This window comes from Equus caballus, chromosome 15 (assembly GCF_041296265.1).
Source record: "Equus caballus isolate H_3958 breed thoroughbred chromosome 15, TB-T2T, whole genome shotgun sequence".
Classification (NCBI taxonomy): domain Eukaryota; kingdom Metazoa; phylum Chordata; class Mammalia; order Perissodactyla; family Equidae; genus Equus; species Equus caballus.
In genome coordinates this window covers 30,908,374-30,931,336 of record NC_091698.1, presented here as the reverse complement: position 1 = coordinate 30,931,336, position 22,963 = coordinate 30,908,374, and the positions used below count along the sequence as shown (strand labels likewise).

General features: G+C 42.0%; 1 protein-coding gene across 1 annotated transcript in view; it reads right to left on the bottom strand.

The window, feature by feature from the left end:
• Positions 1–16,651, bottom strand: part of POLR1B (RNA polymerase I subunit B) — a 30,329-nt gene extending 13,678 nt beyond the window's left edge. Inside the window, exons 1-10 of the mRNA XM_001495461.7 lie at positions 16,217–16,651; positions 11,764–11,931; positions 11,362–11,508; positions 9,768–9,900; positions 8,660–8,796; positions 7,676–7,899; positions 6,731–6,902; positions 3,493–3,664; positions 2,461–2,742; positions 227–360 (exon numbers count right to left, since the gene is read on the bottom strand). Coding sequence (XP_001495511.1) covers positions 227–360; positions 2,461–2,742; positions 3,493–3,664; positions 6,731–6,902; positions 7,676–7,899; positions 8,660–8,796; positions 9,768–9,900; positions 11,362–11,508; positions 11,764–11,931; positions 16,217–16,393 — 1,746 coding nt within the window. The 5' untranslated portion in view covers positions 16,394–16,651. The remainder of the gene's footprint in view (positions 1–226; positions 361–2,460; positions 2,743–3,492; positions 3,665–6,730; positions 6,903–7,675; positions 7,900–8,659; positions 8,797–9,767; positions 9,901–11,361; positions 11,509–11,763; positions 11,932–16,216) is intronic.
• Between the last annotated feature and the right edge of the window lie 6,312 nt (positions 16,652–22,963).

Below are 22,963 nucleotides of genomic sequence, written 5' to 3'. Positions count from 1 at the left end.
AACTTCCAAAAATATGTGTACAGGTCAAATTCTGTCAATAACCCCAACCTATGAGGTCAGGACAAGACTCTGCCACCAGAGGGAATGTACAGGAACTTTCAGAATCAGCTTCTGACCTGCGTACCCCTTGACCACCCTAGTCTGCCCTGGGGCTTCCTCAACAACTAGAGAAGGACCAAAAACCTCAGATCAAGGGATAGAGCGATTCACAAAGACTCAAGATCACCTTAAAATGTCGGAGAGAATCCGCAATGCTGGGAGCGAGCTCCTTGTCCACCCAGCCCACCATGACGCCATCCAGCAGGACAGGGTAGCACTCACTGTACGGTCGGTGCGGCGCCCCATCAACTGGAGTGACCCCTGGTGAAGTGAACAGAAGGTCACATCAGAAGGCATTTTCCAACACGAACAATCCCCTCCAGATGGGTTCAACAACTGCTTCTTCATCTCAGATATCCAGGCATCTTGTCTCTAAACTGGAGTGGTTTGTGTTGCTTGCATAAGCGTCTACCTCACTTCAGCAAGGACACTCAAGTGCTAGTGACACTGCCTGCCTATGGGGAGAGCAGCAGAGGGACCAGGGTGTTAATGGAGACTTTTCACCATACACCTTTTATATTTTGATTTCTGAGCCATGTAAATATATTAACTCTTTCCAAAAAATCTAATTACATTTGATCCTCAAGATCAAGATCAAGGGATAGAGCGATTCACAAAGACTTCGGATTCACAAAGATACGGAATTTGTGGATTCCGTATCTGCAAATTTGCCCACTTGCTAAAATTTGTCACCATGATATCAATACTATTGGCACTTCTGCGGTCATTTGAGGACATCTGGTGAAAAATTTGAGTTGCCTAATACACATGTTCTCAGCTCAAGTCAAACAAGGCGACGCTCTGCCTTCCCCTTTCAGCTCTCACACTGGAAATGAGCATCCTTTTTGCAGGACTACAAAACGGCATTCAAGTGTAGTGCTGTCTAATGTTCCTAAGCACAAGGCTGTGCTGTGCCTTATGGAAAAAGTACATTAGATAAGCTTATAGTTATGGGGCTGTTGGCTGAGAGCTCAATGTTAATGAATCACAATATATATTAAATAAGCTGTCTTAAACAGAAACACACATAAAACAAGGCTATGTACATATCAACTGACTGACAAAAATGTCGTGACCAGAGGCTCACAGGAACTTAACCTTCATGTTCCTTAGGAGCAAAGGCTCAGTAATCGCTAATTCAGTGTTAGCGGTGACTTCACAGAACAGAAGTACCATAAATATCAAGAATCACCTGTAATTAAATAAAAAAGATACTCTTCCACGAATCATAAATACCTTGTGAAGACAGCAAGTGTTTTACAAAGTATCACAGGTTACACACTCAATGTTTCATCCATCACCCTAACATGAGCATCTCCATGGAAAGCTAGCATTTTCTATTCTGCCTTCTTCCCCAGCGTCAGAGCAAATAACCTATCCCATGTCTTCTCCTGCAGTGTGATACAGTTTCCAACTCTCCACTCTGTTTCTTCTTCCTACCCTTTCCTGCACTTTGACATTTTTAATCACTGGTGGCAAAGAAAATGATTCTTTTCCTTGTAGACAGAGAACCGAAAAATTACATTGATTATATCCTCTGAATCTTGCGTATTTCCTGATTTCTTTCTGTGAGGCTCCCTCCTCAAAGGCCACTAATTGGCAGAAGTACATTTAAGCAGAAATTTCTTGACTCTGGACTCAATACCCTTCTGGTTGATTGAGAATATCTATCATCTGATTCCTGTGAACCAGAAGTTTTAGCGTATAAGCATTAATCCCACTGGAGACCCCCACCCACAGCCCACCAAAGACACAGAAACATTTTTGTCTCCAGATCGCAACCAGAGAACCCCAGGAACAGGAGAGTGAAGAATGCCCAAAGTAAAGGCTGACGTCTTTCTGTACGAAGGGAAACCAAAACCAAGCGCCAAACCCTGAAGAACAGCACGCGAGACAGCTTTCCAGGGAGAGCAGAGAGCAGCTGCAAGGCCACTAGGAACAAAGGCTATGGATCTGACGACATCAGGGTACAGCCTGGACAACCTTTTTAGCTGTCTTTCTGCAAACCGACACTCTTGCCTCCCAAGACATACAGTGGTGGACCCAGCAGATGCAGGGAGAGCTACCCAAAATGTTACTTCCAACATTACATGCTGCTCTATTTCAAGTGCTTTGATACCTCTTTTTTTTTTTTTGAAAGAACAAAACTGCAACCTTAATTTCTCCTCCATTCATTTTCAAAGAATGAATCTGATCTTCTTCCGGAGCAGCCAACAAAGCAGCTCAACTCCTGCATAGAAGAGTAGAAAGAACTCTTGCAGGCATTCTCTGCTCAGCCCCCAAAGAAGCATAACTTAACAGTCTGCGCCTGTTAAAACCCACACACCCAAACAAGACCGTTTATCACTGAACACCACATACCCAAGCTGCAGAGCAAGGCTGGAACAGATGCTGTATACGCAAACTGCGTGACGACCTCACATATGGCAGTTAGGTGGTTCATCAGACCACAGGGCTCCCCGTCTGGGGTGTGCACAGGACAAAGGAAACCCCAGGACTCCGGCAGCAGCCTGCGTACTGTGGTGGTCCTCATCTTGGCAAAATCTGCCCCTCTGTGCACACAGCGGAAATGGGAGAGATAGCGTATGAAGTTCAGCTTGTCAGCCACAACACAAAGTCCAGAATCTTGCAGGAAGCCAAGACCTTAATAAAACAAAAGTCATTCAAAGAAAGGGTTAAACTTAAAAAAAAAAAAAGAATTTTTATTTGAGGCTCTGACGAAAAAACCTCAGGGCATACGACAAACATACAGGGGGTTACTATAAAGTTCACCCTATTAGCTCTGATGAGCGGGAAGTTTACAAAAAGTAGTAAAAATCTCCAGATTTCACAAATTGTGTTAGCCCCTACTGGTTCCCTATCTCCTTTACCACTACTTCCTTTGTGGGAAACCAGCACATGAGTAATAAAAAGGCAAGTAATTAAATGGGATTCATCAGCGAGGGCTGAACAATGCACAAGCAGTTGTTAGTCCTAAAAGAATCTGCATCAGTATCATCTGTTAAAAAATGCAGATTTCTGGGCCTTCAACTGCCACTCTTGAAAGTCCCCCAGGCCATTCTGACGCAATTGGTTTAGGGACGGGCATGTGTTATCACCCCTCCCAGACCACCTGTCTAGGCAACCCTTCCACAGAGATCTAAGTTGTCTTTAGTTTTCTAGAAAGAGGCACAGCAAATGTTCAATGATCATTAGAACTGGATTTAAGCTATGGAGGCACCTTGTCTAAAGCCTTCAGCCTGATGTGAACTTGCCAAAAGTGACAACATGAAATCTGTCTTTAGTGAAAAGGAGAAGTTCACTTTTAAACAGAACCTCAGTGATACATAAATCTACAATGAGCAAATAATTTGAAAAACCTAACTAAAGTGGAGCCTATCTATTGAATTTCACCTGTTTTAGAACGCAGATTCCCAGTAGCAAGAAGATATTCAAATGGTTTTGTAAGGTCTGTTCCCAGATTAAAAATCTTCATCAAATTGTCAGTGTTTATGGACACATCGGTCTTCTGAGCCTTCTTGTCTAGAGCTATTTTAATAGATACTAACCAAGCTTCCATTTTTTCCTGAAACAAGAAAAAAAATTTAAATTACATCGTTTAACTATTACACGTTTCATTATTTACTCCCACATAATCTGTACATCCATAACAAAGGCCCACTAATGCATACGCTTAACGTAGAAAATATCCAAACTATATACCCAAAAAACAGCTTCTCAATGCACTATCACAGGTCAGGCATTTCCCAAGACAGAAGACACAAGCTCCTATAGGTCAGGGTTTCTTAACCCTGGCACCACTGACATTTTGGCTGGCTGGTTCTTTATGGTGAGGGGCTGTCCTGGGCATTGTAGGACGGTGAGCAGCATCCCTGGCCCTTACCCACTGGATGCCAGTACAACTCCCCAAATTGTGACAACCAAAAGTGTCTCCAGACATTGTTAAATGTCCCTTGGGTTGGGGCAAAATCACTCCCAGTCAAGATTATTCACACTAATGGAAAGAATCAAAACTGGTTTCCTTTGGCCTTAGAAAACTTTTTAATTAAAATGCTCTTTTCAAGCAGTCAGAAGAGCTTCAATCCCAGAAACATGCAACAAAGCTTTGAGACCAAGCAGCAGCCTATTGTCCCCAAAACAAAAGTAACCAAGCGCTCAAAGCCCCCCAAGTACACCCAACATACAAGACCGCTGACACACTCGTAGGAAAGACTGATACATTCTTCTCATATAAAATCTGAAATATAATGGAAAATGAGTAGAAGAAAAAAGAGCCAGAAAAGAGGAAGGCAAGTCCCAGAGGTGAGAAACAGAGAAAAGCTGTAACCTGAGACAGGAGGAGGCTGGAGGAATAAGGAGCTCATTCTCTCTCCCTTGTCCGAGGCCTGCCTACTGTCTCTTTGTAGTTAACTTGCTAAGGCAAGGACCTAGCATTTATTGAGCACATACGATGAGCTGGCCCTCTGTATACTTATTTATGCCTCACAACAAACTTTTCTTCAGGAAGCAGTGCATTACAGGACCACTGAAAACCCTTGGGAGAAATGTATTTCAGTATTAAGAATTTTCCAGACTTTAGTGAGGTAACGAGTGCATAAACCTTTTATTACCTAACACCTATGATGGAGACTGAGGCATTGGCTTGTAATCAAACACATTTCTACAGTGAAACACAGATTGTTGCACTAAGTAGGATAAATAAAAGTCATAAACAGCCTCCTGTCAGTTCAGGTCAGGTTTTGCTGCCAACTCACATTTTTTGGGATTTAGCACTTTTGGGATCTGGAATTGCAGATGAGTGACTGGGGACTTGTAAATGCAACCTGCACACATCAGTACAAGCAGAAGCGAGCAAGAGACCGCTCAGAAGCCTTCCTGGTAAAAGGCGTGAAAGTATGAAGCTGGGCTAATCTGAAGCGATGAAGAGACAATGCAGATGGCAGAGAGGGGGCGATGCCACAGAAATGACGAACAGCGTCTACATTATCTGTTATGACAGTTCAGACAGGGCAGCTCTTCAATGCTTCTCCCCTGCACCCTCGTTAACAGTCTCAGAACCAACCGCCTGAGTCACACAGGAGGCTTCAATCTCTGCTGCTCAGGGAAACGGCTAGAGTCTGGAGCTCATTATGTCACTGTCATGTACCTTCTGAAGATTTTGTGTCTCAAATTCAGAGAGTTAGAAGCTTAAATATAGCTGGCGAAAAGGTAAAGAAAGTAGACACTTTTAAGCAATGAATTCTCTGAAGAAGCCTCAACTTTCTCTGTTTCGACTGTTGCTGAAACAGGTCAGCTTAGCAACGCCTTGCAACCTAAGATAATTTCTAACACTGGGGGGTCCAGTGAGCCCACCATGCTTCAGGTTAAGAAGAAGGGAAATATAAATTAGCCTTTACTTGTGAGGCTACTGAAATTACCAATAACAGAAAACTTCTGCCTGATTTCAATTTTTATCAGGGCAATTCTAGACTGCTGAAATTTTTCCATCTAATTTTACGGATAGAGCAGACAAATAAAAGCTATTACTTTTCAGTAAGAATTTAAATAGGATTTACTTACTCGACAAGGAAATAGGACAGTTTTACTGCAGTCTTCTCCATCTTCCATCTCACTATGTTATCTCTTAGATTAAATCCTTTTTAGTGATAATCAAAATATAAAATACTGCCAACTTTCTAATGAAATCATTTTTGTGCCATGCCAACACTCTCTCTCCCCACACAGAAACCTCTCGTTATTAACAGTAATCATGTTCTACAATGTCACTATGAACACTGAATCGGTGAGAACTGAACCATTGCTCTGAGAGGAAATAGGGGTAGGTGCCTGCAAGTCTCAGCTCACAACATTTCCATGACCGATCAGTGCATAAGCTTGTTTTGTGCGCGTTTCTGTTGAAAGACACCTTATTTTACGTTGCTGATTCGTTACCACTGAACTCACAGCCCACAGCACTGTAACTCACACCCAACCAGAGCTTATCTAGTGCACGTATTTCCTGCATCAGGCACAGTACAGCCTTCCTGTGTTGTAGGAACACTAGACAGCACTTCAGCACTATGCTTGTGGACCACAGCCAAATCACCAACAAAAAGCACAGAATGTGAAGAACATGGTACTAAATAGACCCTTGATTACAGCACAAGAGCTGAAACAAGAAGGCAGAGCATCACCTTGCTGGACCTCAGCTGGGAACACGTGCATTAGGAGACTCCAATTTTTTACCACTCTGTGCACGTCTGTGAATGACCATGAAAGCACTGTGAGTACTCATATTGGGGTTACGAGTAAGTCTTAGTGAGCAGGTGAATTTGCAAATAGAGAATCTGCGAATAATGAAGATTGACTTTATGTACCTATATAGGCCATTTACACTTTATCAGTAATGTTATGACCAAGATTTGATTTTGTCTTTACTTAACCTATATAAAAATATTTAAGATAAAAAAAAAGTTAAAGAAATTTCTGAAGCTGGCATAAGATCTGATCTTTGATTAAGCCCCTTACTGCTACATAAACAAAAACAGGAAAAGAAGACTACGTAAACAGGCAGATGACAATACTGCTGGATGTTGTCACACCATTCCACCAGAGGCACAACTGGTCCAGGGTGAGAGCAGCATGTGTTTACCTTGAGAAACATGAGGAAGAGCTGACCGGGTGTGAGGACCTCTTGATTCACTAAACTATCAGGATTCTCCTCCATGCACTCTCCTTTGGCTAAAGCAAAGAGCTTCCGGGTCATGAGACAAAGTACATAAAACTTTTCAGTATTGGATTTCAAGTGGATACAAATGCACTGGCTGTCAAAATAGAAAGAAAAAGCTTAAAACAATTCAGCTATTAATACTACTTGATGTTCGACTAACCAATGTCCCCAATTCATGTTTATGTAAAAGTCCTTATTCACCTTGAAAAGATTGCTTTTTACTTTTACTGGTAATATTAGCAAAAGAACAGAAGGTCTAGAACTGTGCTGGCCAACATGATCGTGACAATCCACATGTGGCTATTTAAATTTCAATTAATTAAAATGAAATCAAATTAGGGATTCAGTTTCTCAGCTGCACTGGCCATTCGCGTGCTCACCATGTGGCTCATGGCTACATACTGGACAGCACTGGTCTAGAGCAGGGCTCGTTCAATGACGACACAGGGGTTACTAAGACAAAGTCCTTGCCCTGGGGAAAGAAAGGGACGTGGTGCAGGCAACTGTCAAATGAGGCAGAAAGAAAAATGTTCACCTACGTGCAGAGAAAGAAATAAAGCAAATGTAGTAAAAATGTTAACAACTAGTAAACATAAGTATCCAATAAACTATTTTTGCAGCAATTCTGGAAGTTTCAAGTTATTTCAAAAAAAAGGCTACAAAGTATCACAAAATAAAAAACTACCATAAAAAGTAAGAAAGGTGAGGATGGGCACAGAAACAAAGCTAGCCCCTACTTTGCGAGACCAGAATTCTACCCCCAGGTCTTCTGATTTCCAGATGACTCACCAGCCCCAACTACCTCAATACAAAGAACCGCTGGCACCCTCCACCCTTCAGAAACAGTGTCGGCAGAAGGACACATACTTAAACAGAAACTCCGCAGCCTGTGCATCCGGATACCAGTCAGGAAGGTTGAGTTTTACTCTGAAGCGTTCACCTAGATAGTTAAGGACCTGTTTTTGTGTGGAACAACCCTCTTCTGTTACAATCCTTAACATCTGGGAAACAGAGTTCCTGAAGAAAGAGTCATCCTCTTTTCCTTTGATGAGCTCCTGAAAAATCTGATAATCGGAAAAGCTGACAAGTGCCTAGAATAGAAAAAAAAGGTTTCTTTTTAATCACTAATAATAACTAAACCATCTAATTCATTAACAATTCTCAACTTTATTTTACTATCCAAGAAAAATGAGCACCCAGCTATTGCTGAATTGAAGTGAACTCTCTAAAATAAGGGCATTGCCTGTATGATAGACACCAATGTAGCCCCAGTGACCCTCAATTCCTGGTATTCACAGCCTTGTGTAGTTTCCTCCCATACTGAATAAGGGCTGGCCTGTGTGACCAAGAGAATACGGTGAGAAAGTTGATGTGTGACTCTCAAGGTAGATCATAAAAGGCACTGTGGCTTCTGCCGCATTCTCTTGGCTAACTCTGTGGGAGAAGACAGCTGCCTCAAGCAGCCTTGAAAAGACGTGAGTGGAGAGGAACTGAGACCTGCGAACAGCCTGCACTGACTTGCCAGCCATGAGTGAACCGCCTTGGAAGCAGATCCTTCAGCCCTGGTCAAGCCTTCTAAAGGACTGCAGGCCCTACTGACACTTCACTGCAACCTCCAGACCCCCAGTCAGAACTGCCTAAATTCCGGGCCACCGCAAATTCCTGAGCACAGAAACTGCAAGAGAAAGATTCAGTGCTGTTTTAAGCCACTGAATTTTGAGGTAATTTGTTAAGGAGCAGTAGATAACTAGTAAACATGAACTCTGATGAGGAGGACCTATCCATTCTGCATGGGATATCACCTCAAATGAATCTCTTCATAATAAAAGAAATATATTCAGTAAGCCACACCTTAAGTGCAAATCCCAAAGGAAGAAAAAACAGTTCTTTCCGGTAAACAAAGTTCAACATAACTGTGCCATTTTCCAAGTAGTGAAGGTTCATATTGACAGCAGAATGTTCTTCCCTCACACAGTGCATTGAAACTCCTATTGAAACAAAGTCGAAAACTCAGTAATACTGTAATTGCTTCAATCATTTTCTTCCCGAATTATTTTTACCCTCTTAGAAATAATTAGAGCCAAATCACTAAGTGTAACCAAGACTGGCAACCAAAACTGTCTCCAGATCTTGCCAAATGTCCCCTAGGGTGCAAAACCTCCCTGGGTTGAAAACCACTCAAAGTAACTTTTAGCTATGAATTTAATGAAACTTCAAAGGTTCCTTCCAGAGCAGGGTCCATGTCTTACAGCACTTTATATCCCCAGCATGCCCTGCAGAGCTGAGTCATATAGCACATATATCCTCAGTATCCTGTGGAGTCTGGTCAAGAGATGGTGGCTTGATCTAAGAGCTCAAATTGGGAAAAACAGAAGTTTAGATTTTAAGTTTATTTCAGTTTCAAAGACTGCTACGACATACTGCATCAACCGATGCAAAAGAATAAATGACGTGGCATTGTGACTTGCTGAGATGCTGTTATTCTACATATGTTATGTATGGTTACAATTAGCGGCTGAGTTTTAGCTTAATGATAAAAATAAACTGTTTAATTGTAGGGGTTGCCCAACAATGCAAAATGCTGTCTTGTAAAGCCAGGCTCCGTCACAGAGAGTGCTCAAAGAGAGGCCAGGTGGCTTCAGCCAGAGACTCCCAAGGGGAGTGCCATGGTACCCTGGACCAGAAGACTTCTGAGGCCCATCTGGCCAAGTCAGGCCAGCCTTCAGCTCCATAAGCAATAACATTAACACATGTGTTCTTTCAATTTGAGAAAAAAATGGAACATAATAGAAAGTAAGTTTCCCACTATGAAATCTTAACACAGAAATGCTTACTAGAAAAAGAAACAAAAATTTATATATGAAAAAAATGTCAAAGACTCTATTTAGATGCACCTACTTTTTTAAGAAATGGCTTAAAACTTTTCTAAAAGAACATTCCAAAAATCACTAAAACTTACCATACTGAGTATAGCCAGGCCCTCTGGTTTTCCATTTTGGTCTTGTCAATGCAATGGGGAAATTTCTCCGAGGCATGATCAACATTCGGATGACTTTTTCAATGCCATTGATGATAAAATAGCCTCCCATTTCCTGCCAAAGAGATGAACTATGATTTGTTACACAGACACGTAACTAACTGTAAACAGGAAACAGATTGACTGCAAACTCAGCCTCGTTCCTAGCCAGACGCAGTGCACGCGCAGAAGGGGCGCGTGCAGGCGGAAGGCAGCACACAGCCCTTGGAAACTGTCAGTGTGTGAAGTAAGTCTTCTCAAGTAGACTAAAAAGGTCCTAGAGACCTGGGAGAACAGTACAGAAGGAAATCAGGGTACTGTCGTCTACTAGACAGGCTTGACCTAACTTGCCTTTCTGTCTCCTAAAATGACTTTACTCTTCAAATGACATAAAAAAAAAAAAAAAGCTTACTCCAAAGAGAAGTCTAAAGATGAAAACTATAACCATTTTGGCTTATAGATGAGTATAGTTTCCCAAATTAGTTTAAAAACTTTTGAGCATATGAAAGCTCTGGAAACCAGAAATTCAGATTAGCTAAAGAGGAAAACATTTTAATAGCTCCAGTTAATATCACATTGCTATAATAAATAAATAGCTACTACATATTGATGGCTGGCATATCATGCTCGGTGCTCCATGCTATCCTAACATTTAATCCTTATAAAAATGAGTGGGATAGCTATATGCCCATTTTCAACAGAGGAAACTGAGGCTCAGGAAGATTAAGCTTCTTGAAGCCACACACTGGTAAGCAGGGCAGCTGAGTGTCAAACCCAGACCTGACACCAAACCTTCCCACCACATAACTCAGTCTCCTATTGGAGGCAGAGGCTGCACGCCTTGATTACATCAAACCCAATACTGCAAAACCACCTAACACAGCTGAAGAAATACTGACGGGAAGATATATGAAGCATTCAATATGTTCACAGTATCTTACTGTTGGTAAAGCTGACATTTTAGACAACAGTTTTGCAGGTTAAGACAGCTTAAAAAAAAATCTTGGGGCCGGCCTGGTGGCACAGTGCTTAAGTTTGCACATTCCACTTCTCAGCCACCTGGAGTTCGCCGGTTCGGATCCCGGGTGTGGAGATGGCACCGCTCGGCAAAAGCCATGCTGTGGTAGGCATCCCAAGTATAAAGTAGAAGAAGATGGGCATGGATGTTAGCTCAGGGCCAGTCTTCCTCAGCAAAAAGAAAAAAGAGGAGGATTGGCAGTAGTTAGCTCAGTGCTAATCTTCCTCAAAAAAAAAATAAAATAAAATAAAAAACTCTAAATATGTGTCATTCAGAAAATTACAGAAAAAATTACCAATTCTTCCCCCATAATAAAATACTCTTTAATTGTATGGCCACTGTTTCATTATGAGCCCTACACAGTATGTAGACAAGATATTAATGCCCGATTATCCCTATCCAGAAATTGATGCAGAGAAAGAAAAACACTGCCACTGTCAGTCTTCCTGTCCTCTCACTCCCGGCTCGGGCCTTTTCTACTGTCACCTGGCCCTGCAACGCACTGGCCCCTGCCATTACCTCTGCTTCTTCGTGGTGCTCGATGAGGGCTCTGGGAGGAAGGTTGTATAAGTTGCAAAGCTTAGACTTCACCATGATGGGAACATAGCCAAGAAACTGCTTAATGATGCCTTTTGGGATTCCATTCACTGACCAGCTGATATCAGCCTAAATGAAAATAAGAGACAAAAAAATTACTTAAGAAAAAAAGAAAATATCTGGATCTACAAGAACAAAAAAGTATTTTAAAAGAGTGAGGAAGAAGACCATAAAGTAAATGGTTTTATGCTTTAATTTAAAAGATGGGATCTCTTGGATGACAGTACTTGAAGAAAGCGGAATTCTGGTATAAACTTTATTAGCCATCAACCTTATTCTCAAAAACGTACAGTGTGGGAGTCACACACTGTCACTTGCACTCACTGTCAACTTTCCCCGGTAGGTACTCCTTCGGCCCCGGCATTCTGCTGGATAAATGCTGAGATCTTTGCAGATGCTCCCCTTTGGAACGGTGGGTGGACTGATGACAGCATCCACAATAGTAAGAGAGATACGCTCATCTTTGAAAGCAAATTCAAAGGGTGGTATAGCCTGAAATACAATTCACATGATTAATTGCTTGCATTTCCAAGGCACTTTTCCACTAAGACTCTTTCAAATCCCATGTGTTTTCTACAAACATTGTTGCCTACAATGCCAATGTGACACATCTAAAAAGACAGTTAAAGGGCCTGGCCCAGCGCTGTAGTGGTTAAGTTCGAGTACTCTGCTTCAGCAGCCCGGGGTTTGGGAGTTCAGATCCTGAGTGCAGACCTACACACCACTCTTCAAGCCGTGCTGTGGCGGTGACCCACACACAAAATTGAATAAGATTGGCACAGATGTTAGCTCAGTGACAATCTTCCTCAACAAACAAACAAATAAATAAATAAACAAAAAGACAGTGAAAGCTACATCCAGTCTACTCATACCCTCCCTAAGTACCTAAAACTATAATGCATGAATGGAGACTTTTTTGAGTGTCTATTACATGTCAGACTCTTCAGCAGGCTCTAGGGACACCGTTGTGTCCAGAACAAAGCTGTTCTCGAAAACAGGTGCCTGCCTTCTCTAGTCTCACCTTATACCCTCTACATACAGAGCAAGACAAACGCAACTAGTGCTCGCAGAGCAAGGATATGGAAACGTCTCCTCATTCTGACCAGATACTCTAATGCCATCCTTCAGGCTATCTGTACACTTCATTCCATGGTAGCCTCACACTGGAGCCAGAGCCATGCAAGGGGAAGGTGGTGGCCACGGTGGTTTCCCCTTCCATAGCAGTGGCTTCTCTGTTCCTCTCCCTGGGAGAAGCTTTGCTGCTCTTCTGAGGAAGGGGCACCACTGAACTCTCCTACATATTAACTGTGAGCAACCTCCCAGCCTTAGTGTTAGAATAACAAGAATGCCAAAAACAGAGCCAAGAATACCAGAGACATGCTCCACCCTTACGTGAGTTCAACTGACCTCTTCTAAATTTTTAAATTTTATCTAAAAGTGGTATTATTTTAGAATTCAATATTTTGTTATAAAATAAAATTTGAATATATTTCATATTTAAGAATGAAGCATTAATTTAAAAAAGGGATATCAGACGATTCACTTTCTCAAGCCACAGGGGCGCTATCTCTATCTTAATTCAGTTGATTCTCATTATTTGAGTTAGTTATGGTCTATAAAGTTGCCACAAATACTGAATTAGTGGATAGTGAACTACTGCTTTTAGGAGAAATACAAAGTTAGTTTCCTGTGAGTCTCTGGTCACATTTTGTCAACTGATCAATACATGACCTTGTTTTTTTTTTCTTGTTTTTTTTTTTAAATAAAGATTGATACCTGACCTAACAACTGTTGCCAATCTTCTTTTTTTTTTTTTTCCTGCTTTTTCTCCCCAAATCCCCCCAGTACATAATTGTATATTTTAGTTGTGGGTCCTTCTAGTTGTGTCATGTGGGACGCTGCCTCAGCGTGGCCTGACGAGCTGTGCCATGTCTGCGCCCAGGACCCGAACCAGTGAAAACCTGGGCTGCTGAAGCAGAGCACGTGAACTTAACCACTCGGCCACAGGGCCAGCCTCTATGACCTTGTTTTAAGTGTGTTTCTATTTAAGGACATCTATTTAATATAGAGCCAGCCCTAGTGAGCTAGAGCTTAAGATTCAGTGCTCTCACCACCACGGCCCAGGTTTGTTTCCTGGTCAGGGAACCACACTACTCATCTGTTGGTTGTCATACTGTGGTGGCTGCATGTTGCTGTGATGCTGAAAGCTATGCCACCAGTACTTCAAACACCAGGAGGGTCACCCATGGTGGACAGGTTTCAGCAGAGCCTCCAGACCAAGACAGACTAGGAAGAAGGACCTGGCCACCCACTTCCACAAAAGTGGCCATGAAAGCCCTGGGAACAGAAGTGAAGCACCGTCTGACACAGTCTGACAAAAAGACCGGGCAGAGTTCTACTCTGCTGGACACAGGGTCTCTAGGAGTCGCAACCCACTCAACAGCACTAACAACAAACTTAATATATACTGTTGAGTCATTAGCATTGAACCCACAGCCAACAGCACTAACTCATGACTGAACAAAGGTTATCTAACACACTTATTTTCTCTGTAAGGCTCAGCACAGACTTCCTGCACTTACAAACATTAAGTAGCACTCCAGCACAAACTTGAGGGCCATTTTAAACAGCAAAATCACCAACAAAAAGCACAAGAATGAAAAACTGAAGAGACCTCAAAAAGGACACTTATCTACAGTATAAGAGTTCAGAACAACAAAGCAGAGCATCGCCTTACTGGACCTCAGTTGGGATGTGTGCACTGGGCAACTCAAATTTTTCGCCACTCTGTGCATGCTGGTGAGTACTGATTTGGGGTTACAAACACATTTTAGCAAGTAGGCATTTCACAGATATGGAATTCCAGAATAATGAGAATCAACTGTATTCTGAAAAGATGACTGTGACAGACACATCAACTTGGACTCACAGAATGGAGGAATCTACTCCAAAGAAAATAAGATAAAGACTATTTTTCTCCTTGGCTTTATAAATGTTAGTCATTTACCTTCCTATGTTTTTTTTTTTTTCCTGCTTTGTTCTCCCCAAATCCCCCCAGCACATAGCTGTATATTTCAGTTGTGGGTCCTTCTAGTTGTGGCACATGGGATGCGGCCTCAATATGGCCTGACGAGTGGTGCCATGTCCGAGCCCAGGATCTGAACCAGCAAAACCCTGGGCTGTGGGAAGTGGAGCACGCGAACTTAACCACTCAGACATTGGGGCGGTCCCTGCCTTCCTATGTTTTATGGAACAACATTCCCAAATCATATTATGGTACCAGCTAAGCTGCAGTGTCATCACCTGTCTGGGGCCAGATTTTCTTCACCTACTTCAACCAAAACGACATATCGTAGGAGACTGAATGCAGAAGCAGATACGAGAATCCAGTTTCCAGCTGTCTTCTAATAAGCCAGGCATTTAAAAGATACACAAAAATGCCATTCATCTAATATCTTTTTTGCTTTAGAAAATATTTTTGACAAAAAAAAGTAAATATATTACTGGTTTATTTCTAAATGAATTAGTATTTCTTAAATTTCTCAATTTTAATTTCTTATAGAGTAAATATTGATAAACAAAAGATCTTTAGGAATCCACAAGAATTTTAAGAGGGGAAAGGAATCCTGGGACCCAAATGAGAACTGCTGGTCTGTACAATACTCCCTCATAGAAGCTCTCATGGACATGTGCTCCTTTTTTATTTTGGAGCAAACCTTCCTTCATCATCTCAGTCCTGGACTCTTTTTTCCCATTGTTTTAATAAACCCCAGTACCAATTAACATTTAATTAGATACAATTTTTCTCACAGACAAGATACAATAAGAGTCCAGGCATGATACAAATATTTCCCACCAGTCTTGTCTTTTGCAAAAAGGTAAGGAAGTATTAACCTTCAAAGAAACCTCAGTAGCTCTCATATTACTGCAGAATAGAGTTCAGGTATCAGAGACGGCAAGGCTCTGCCTGGAGACACCGGGATGCTTACTAAACGAGATCTGCTCCCACCACCTTCACTTGAACTCTGTTACCATCACCCTCTAGACCAACTACTTAATGTTGAGCAAATGTTACCTAATAATGCTACTACGCTTTCCTATTGTATCTCGCTTTTGTGCCTCATTTATACGTTCCTCAGCTCCTGCCTGATTGAGAACCGGTGCCCAGCACTTTCTCCCTTTAAAGCTCTAAGAGAAGACAACAGCGAAGGATGACCTTACACATTACAGTCTGTCTACGAACAGGTTCAGAACCTGGTGAGGTTTTGGATAGTTAAACCTTCAAGTGATATACAAAGCGTGTACGTTGTGACGGGTTGGGAGGCACACCCCACACGGGCCACCTGCACACTCACAGCACCCAGAAACAGCCCTACAAAACACTACGGTTCCCAAGCACATATAAATCCAGGAATCACAAATAGGCCTTCCCCGAGTCGACTCGACTATAGGTGCCACGAGCCCAAGCCTGCGCCAAGCCCGCGCCAAGCCCAGCCCGATGGAGGAGCACACTATTTGGGATAATACTGTGACCTCGCGGCCACCCCTCTCTGGGAGCTGTCCCCGGCCTGTGCCCTCCTGCGCCCAGGCCCCACTCACCCCTGCCTCCTGGATTTCCCTCTCCCCCACGAGGCCCCGAGCTCACTGACCTCTCCCCCCGCGCCGCACACACACCCCTCCTCCAGCCCCGCCGGGTCCCTTTCCTCCGCCCGCCTCGGGTTCGCGTCGGCGCGGGCGGTGACAGAGCTGAGGGAGCCGGGTCGGACGCCGCGCTCACCTGCACCGCGTGGCTCAGCCCCTCGCGCACAGCGTAGTTGAAAGACTCGACATGAGCCCGCGTCAGCTCCTGCAACGCTGGCTTTTGCTGCTCCTGCGGGATCCCATACAAGGGGTCCGTCAAATGCTTCAGGGTAGGCCCGCTGGGCAGGTTCCGCCACCGGCCGTCGGGATCCATGCGTCCCCCAGCACACCGGTCGCCAGCGACGGCTCTGCACGCGCCGGGAAGAAAGGCAGGCGCCCCGGCGCCCACGGCCTGCTGGGAAATGTAGTTCGTCTAGTTCCGCCGGCCATTGGCCCTTCGATTTTATAGGTTCGACTTGGAACCAAAGCGGTGGAGTGAACGGGCCCGTTTAAAACTGTAAAACGCCAAAACATTGCCAGCCCACCCCCTCTTCTGTTTTCCGTCGCCCCACCTATATGCCCCTCCGCGAATGATTCTGAAGGTGGAAACCTGCTCCACGCCCAATTGAGCGAGTGACGTCTTTGGCTCTCATTCGCTCAATTAGGACTGGACGAGAACAGTCTTCAAAGATTCCCCTCTATTTCGCTTGACTGCTCGCCGATCCGATGCCGATACAGACCCTGGGGAGACACCCAGCCAGAGTCCTGGCTTCAAGGGAAAAGCAGATGTTGTCGGCCACCAGGATGACTGCTCTCTCTACCCAGCTCTGAAGGTGTGAGGCTCATCACTGGGACGGTGAAAAGGTGGTCTGCCCTCGCTGCCCCTCTCCCCACATCTTCTGGACCAGAGTCCTGCGGGGTGAGCGGGGGATGGCAGGCGTGCAACGGGCCTTCCAGCCTCAAGATCCTTTAAGTCTCTGAGTCCTATGAATCACTTATCTCCCACAGCATAGGGATTTTTTTTTTCAGGGAATGCCTGCAGATGTCTTTCAACTTTATGTTTTGTGTGTATGTGTATAGCAGCTATATTCTGTATTGCGATATAATTGGCCCACAATAAACGACACATGTTAAATTGTACATGTTGATCAGTTATGACCTATATACAAACCGTGAAGCTATCGCCACAATGGCATTAATGAATTAATCCACCACTCCCAAAGCGTCCTCCTGTCCCTTGGGAATCCCTCTCTCCCGTCAATTTCACCGTTTCCTGGGTCAGCTGGTAATTTTCATTCCTATATCACTTTTAAAAGTTAGCTTCTGTTTCTGTCTTATGCTGACATCATCAAATCTACCAAGATTTGTGCGGCTGTCATCTAGGTTCTGCCTTCGCTGTATTTACAATGTCTTTGCTCTTATTAAGGAAAACTCTTCCTTCATTCCCTCTCCCCGGTCAAGAACTCCTAGAAGGCCGAGAATGAGGGGACTATTGCAGGAGCAATCATTTCCGTCAGCATGCAAACCTGTGGAAAAGCTCTTAAAACAAAAAACATCTCTGATCCCCTGTCCCTTTTCAGCTAGCACAGTATTTCTCTGCTCTCCTTTAAACCCAAGCCTTAAAAACATTGACCATCCTGTCTCTTCAGTGTTTTCAAGGTTCATCCATGTTGTAGCACGATCAGTACTTCATTCCTTTCATGGCTGAATAATAATCCACTTTTGGAATCCAGTAATCCAATTTTGTTTATTCACCAGTTGATGGGCCTTTGGGTGGTTTCCATCTTTGGCCATTATGAATAACGCTGCTATTAATATCCATACACAAGTTTTTGTATGGACATATGTTTTCAATTCTCTTAGGTATTATAGCTAGGAATGAAATTTCTGGGTCATATGGTTAACTTTTTGAAGTACTGCCAAATGGTTTTCCAAAGCAGCTGTACAATTTTACCTTCCCACTAGCAGTGTATGAGGATTTCAATTTCTCCATATCCTCACCAGTACTTGTTATTGGCTTTTTGGTTATATCCACCCTAGTACATGTAAGTAGTATTTAATTTTGGTTTTAATTTACATTTCCCTAGTGATGTTGCCCATCTTTTGATGTGTTTAATTGGCCATTTGTATATTTTCTTTGGAGAAATGTCTATTTAGATACCTTGCCAATTTTAAAATTGGGTTGTCTGTTTATCATTGAGTTGTAATAGTTCTTTATATATTCTATCCTAGTCCTTATCAGATATGTGATTTGCAAATATTTTCTCCCATTTTGTAGGTTGTCTTTTACTTCCTAAGTGCAAAGATTTTTAATATTGATGAAGTCTAGTTTATTTTTTTTTGCTGTTGCTTGTGCTTTTGATAACATATCTAAGAAATCATCGCCTAGTCCAAGATCATGAAGATTTATATCTCTGTTTTCTTCTCAGAGTTTTTTAGTTTCAACTCTTACATTTAGGCCTTTGACCCATTTTGAGTTAATTTTTTTTTAAAGATTTTATTTTTTTCCTTTTTCTCCCCAGAGCCCCCCAGTACATAGTTGTATATTCTTTGTTGTGGGTTCTTCTAGTTGTGGCATGTGGGACACTGCCTCAGCGTGGTTTGATGAGCAGTGCCATGTCCGCGCCCAGGATTCGAACCAACGAAACACTGGGCCGCCTGCAGCGGAGTGCGCAAACTTAACCACTCGGCCACGGGGCCAGCCCCCATTTTGAGTTAATTTTTGTATGTGGTGTGACAAAGGCATCTAACTGCATTTCTTTGCATGTGGATATTCAGTTGTCCTAGAATCATTAGTTGAAAAGACCATTTTTCCCTCACTGAATTGTCTTAGCCCCTTCTCAAAAATCAATTGGCCATAGATGTGAGGACTCTCAATTCTATTCCCCTGATCTGTATGTCTACCCTTATGCCAATACCACACAGTCTTGATTAATTTACCTTTATGGGGCCGGCCTGTGATGGAGTGGTTAAGTTTGCATGCTCCACTTTGGCAGCCCAGGGTTCACCGGTTCAGATCCTGGTCGCAGACCTATGCACTGCTCATCAGGCGATGCTGTGGCAGCATCCCACATAGAAGAACTAGAATGACTTACAACTAGGATATACAATTATGTACTGAGGATTTGGGGAAGGAAAAAAAAGAGGAATATTGGCAACAGATGTTAGCTCAGGGCCACCCTTCCTCACCGAAAAAAAAAAAAAGCATTAAAAAAGAAATATAGCTTTGTAATAAATTTTGAAATCGGGAAGCGTAAGTCCACCAACTTTGTTCTTTTTTTTTCCGGATTGCTTTCACTATTCCTGTTCCTTTGTATTTCCATATGAATTTTAGGGTCAGCTTGTCAATTTCTGCAAAAAGGCAACTGAGATTTTTGATAGAGATTGTGTTCAATCTGTAGATCAATCTGGGGCCTATTTTCATCTTAACAATAATTATCTCCCAATCCATGAACATAAGATGTCTTTCCATTTATTTAGGTGTTAATTTCTTTCAAAGATGATTTGTAGTTTTGCTGTATAAATGAACTTCTTTTGGTAAATTTGTTCCTAAGTATTTCTTTTTGATGCTGATGTAAATGTTTGAAATGATGTAAATGTAAATTGTTTTCTTAATTTCCAAATTGTTCATTGGTAGTATATAGAAATACAATTGAGTTTTGTATATCAATCGTGTTTCTGGCAATCTTGCCAAACTCATTTATTAGATCTAATAGGTTTTGTGGATTCCTTAGGATTTTCTGTATATAAAATGTTATCATCTGCAAAAAGAGAGAGTTAGGGGCCGGCCCCGTGGCTCAGCAGTTAAGTGCGCACATTCCGCTTTGGCAGCTCAGGGTTCACTGGTTTGGATCCCGGGTGCGGACATGGCACCACTTGTCAAGCCATGCTGTGGTAGGCGTCCCACATATAAAGTAGAGGAAGATGGGCACGGATGTTAGCTCAGAGCCAGTCTTCCTCAGCAAAAAGAGGAGGATTGGCAGCAGATGTTAGCTCAGGGCTACTCTTCCTCAAAAAAATAGAGAGAGAGAGAGAGAATTATATTTCTTCATTTCCAGTCTAGATGCCCTTCCTTATTTCCTTCCTTCCTTCCTTCCGTCTAACTGCCCTGACTAGAACCTTTAGTACATGTTGAATTGAAGTGGCAAGAATGGACATCATTTTTTTGTGTCTGATATTAGGGAGAAAACTTTCAGTCTTTCACGATTAAATATGATTTAGGCAATGAGTTTTTCCAGAGATGTCCTTAATCAAGTTGAAGAAGTTCCCATTTTATTCCTAGTTTTTTGAGTGTTTTTACAAAGAAAATGTTGTGTTTTGTCAAATGCCTTTTCTGTGTGTATTGATATGATCGTGTGGCTTTTGTCCTTTGTTGTATAAAAATGATTACATTGATTGAATTTTGTATGTTAAAAAAACTTTGTATTCTTAGGATAAATCCTACTTGGTTATGGTGTATAATCCTGTTTATATGTTGCTGGACTTGGTTTGCTAGAATTTTGTTGAAGATTTTTTCATCTATATTCCTAAGAGATATTGGTTTGTTGTTTGCTTTTCTTATGATGTCTTTGGTTTTGATATCAGAGTGGCCTCAGAATGAGTTGGAAAATGTTTCCTCCTCCTCTTTTTTTTTTAAAGATTTTATTTTTTCCTTTTTCTCCCCAAAGCCCCCCGGTACATAGTTGTATATTCTTCATTGTGGGTCCTTCTAGTTGTGGCATGTGGGACGCTGCCTCAGCGTGGTTTGATGAGAAGTGCCATGTCCGCGCCCAGGATTCGAACCAACGAAACACTGGGCCACCTGCAGCGGAGTGCGCGAACTTAACCACTCGGCCACAGGGCCAGCCCCATGTTTCCTCCTCTTCTATTTTTTGGAAGAGTTTGTGAAGGACTGGTATTAATTCCTCTTTAAACATTTGGTGGAGTTCACCCGTGAAGCTATCTGGTCCTGGGCTTTTCCTGTGGGAATATTTTTGATTATTAATTCACTCTCTCTACTTGTTAGGTTTATTCAGACTTTCTATATCTTCTTGAGTTGGTTTCATCAGTTTTGTGTCTTTCTAGGAATTTCTAGGAATTCAAGTGCCCATTTCATGTAGGTTACCTAATTTGTTGGCATACGATTGTTCATAGGATTCCCCATAATCCTTTTTATTTGTGTTGTAGTAATGTCCCCTCTTTCATTCCTAATGTTAGTAATTTGAGTTCTCAATTTTTTTTCTTGGTCAGTCTAGCTAAGTTTTGTCTATTTTGTTGACCTTTTCAAAGCACACCTTCTGGTATCATTGATTTGCTCTATTTTCCTATTCTCTATTTCATTTATTTCCACTCTAATCTTCATTATTTCTTTCTACCTTCTTTGGATTAGTTTACTCTTCTTTTTCTAGTTTCTTAAAGTGGAAGAAACCTTATAGTTATTAATTTGAGATCTTCTTTTTTGACGTAGGCATTTAAAGATAAAAATTTCCCTTTAGGCACAGCTTTAGCTGAACTCCATTAGTTTGTTGGTATGTTGTGTTTTCATTTTCATCTATCTCGAAGTACTTTCTAATTTCCCTTGTAACTACTTCTTTGACCCACTAGTTATTTAGGACTGTGTTTTTAATTTCCACATATTTGTGATTTTTTCCAAATTCCTTTGTTAATGATTTCTAATTTTATTCTATGTGGTGAGAGAACAGATGTAGTATGATTTCATTCACTTTTAATTTACTGAGGCTTGTTTTATGGTCCAGCATATGGTTTATTCCAGAGAATGTTCCACATGCACCTGAGAAGAATGTGTATTTTGCTATTGTTGGGTGGAGTATTCTGTACATATTTGTTAGATCTAGCTGGTTTATAGTATTTTCTATTTCATTTTTGATCTTCTGACTAGTTGTTCTATACATTATTGAAAATGGGGGGCTGATGATTCCAACTGTTGAACTGTCTACTTCTCCCTTTAATTCTCCCAGTTTTTGCTTCATATATCTTGGGGCTTTGATGGTAGGTGCATATGTATTATAATCCTGATGGATTGATCCTTTTATCATAAAAAATGTCCTTCTTTGTCTGTAGTAGTGATTTTTTTCTTAAGCCTATTTTATCTACTGTTAATATGGCCACTCAAGGTCTCTTTGAGTTACTATTTGCATGGTACATCTTTTTCCATCCTTTTACTTTCACATGTTTGTGTCTTTGAGTCTAAAGTGCATCTCTTATAGACAGCATAGAGTTGGATCATGGTTGGATTTTCTTTTAAAATCCATTTTGCCAGTCTCTACCTTTTGATTGGAGTGTTTAATCCATTTACATTTAATGAAATTACTGATAAGTAATTTTTTTGTTGCCAGCCCTGGTGATCTAGTGGTTCAAATTCAGGGCACTCACTGCCACAGTCCAGGTTCATTTCCCAGTTAGAGAACCAACTACTCATCTGTTGGTTGTCATACTGTGGTGGCTCTGTGTTGCTGTGATGCTGAAAGCTATGCCACCAGTATTTCAAATACCAGCAGGTTTCAGTAGAGCTTCCAGAGTAAGATAGACTAGGAAGAAGGACCTGGCTACACTTTGAAAAAAGCTAGTGATGAAAACCCCATGAATAGCAGCAGAGCACTGTCTGATATAGTGCCAGGTGAGAGGATGGTGAAAAAAGACCAGGGAGGGTTCTGCTCTGCTGTATGCAGGGTCACTAGGAGTCGGAATTGACTTGACAGCAATAACAGCAACAAGGATTTATGTCTGCCATTTCGCTCTTTGTTTGCTGTATGCTTTATGCCCCCCAGCCAATCCTTCATTACCACCTTCTGTTTTGTTAAATAGATACTTTCTAGTGTAACATTTTAGTTCCCTTGTCTTCTTTACTATAAAGTTATTTTCTTAGTGGTTGATGTGTCTTGGTGTGGATCTCTTTGAGTCTACC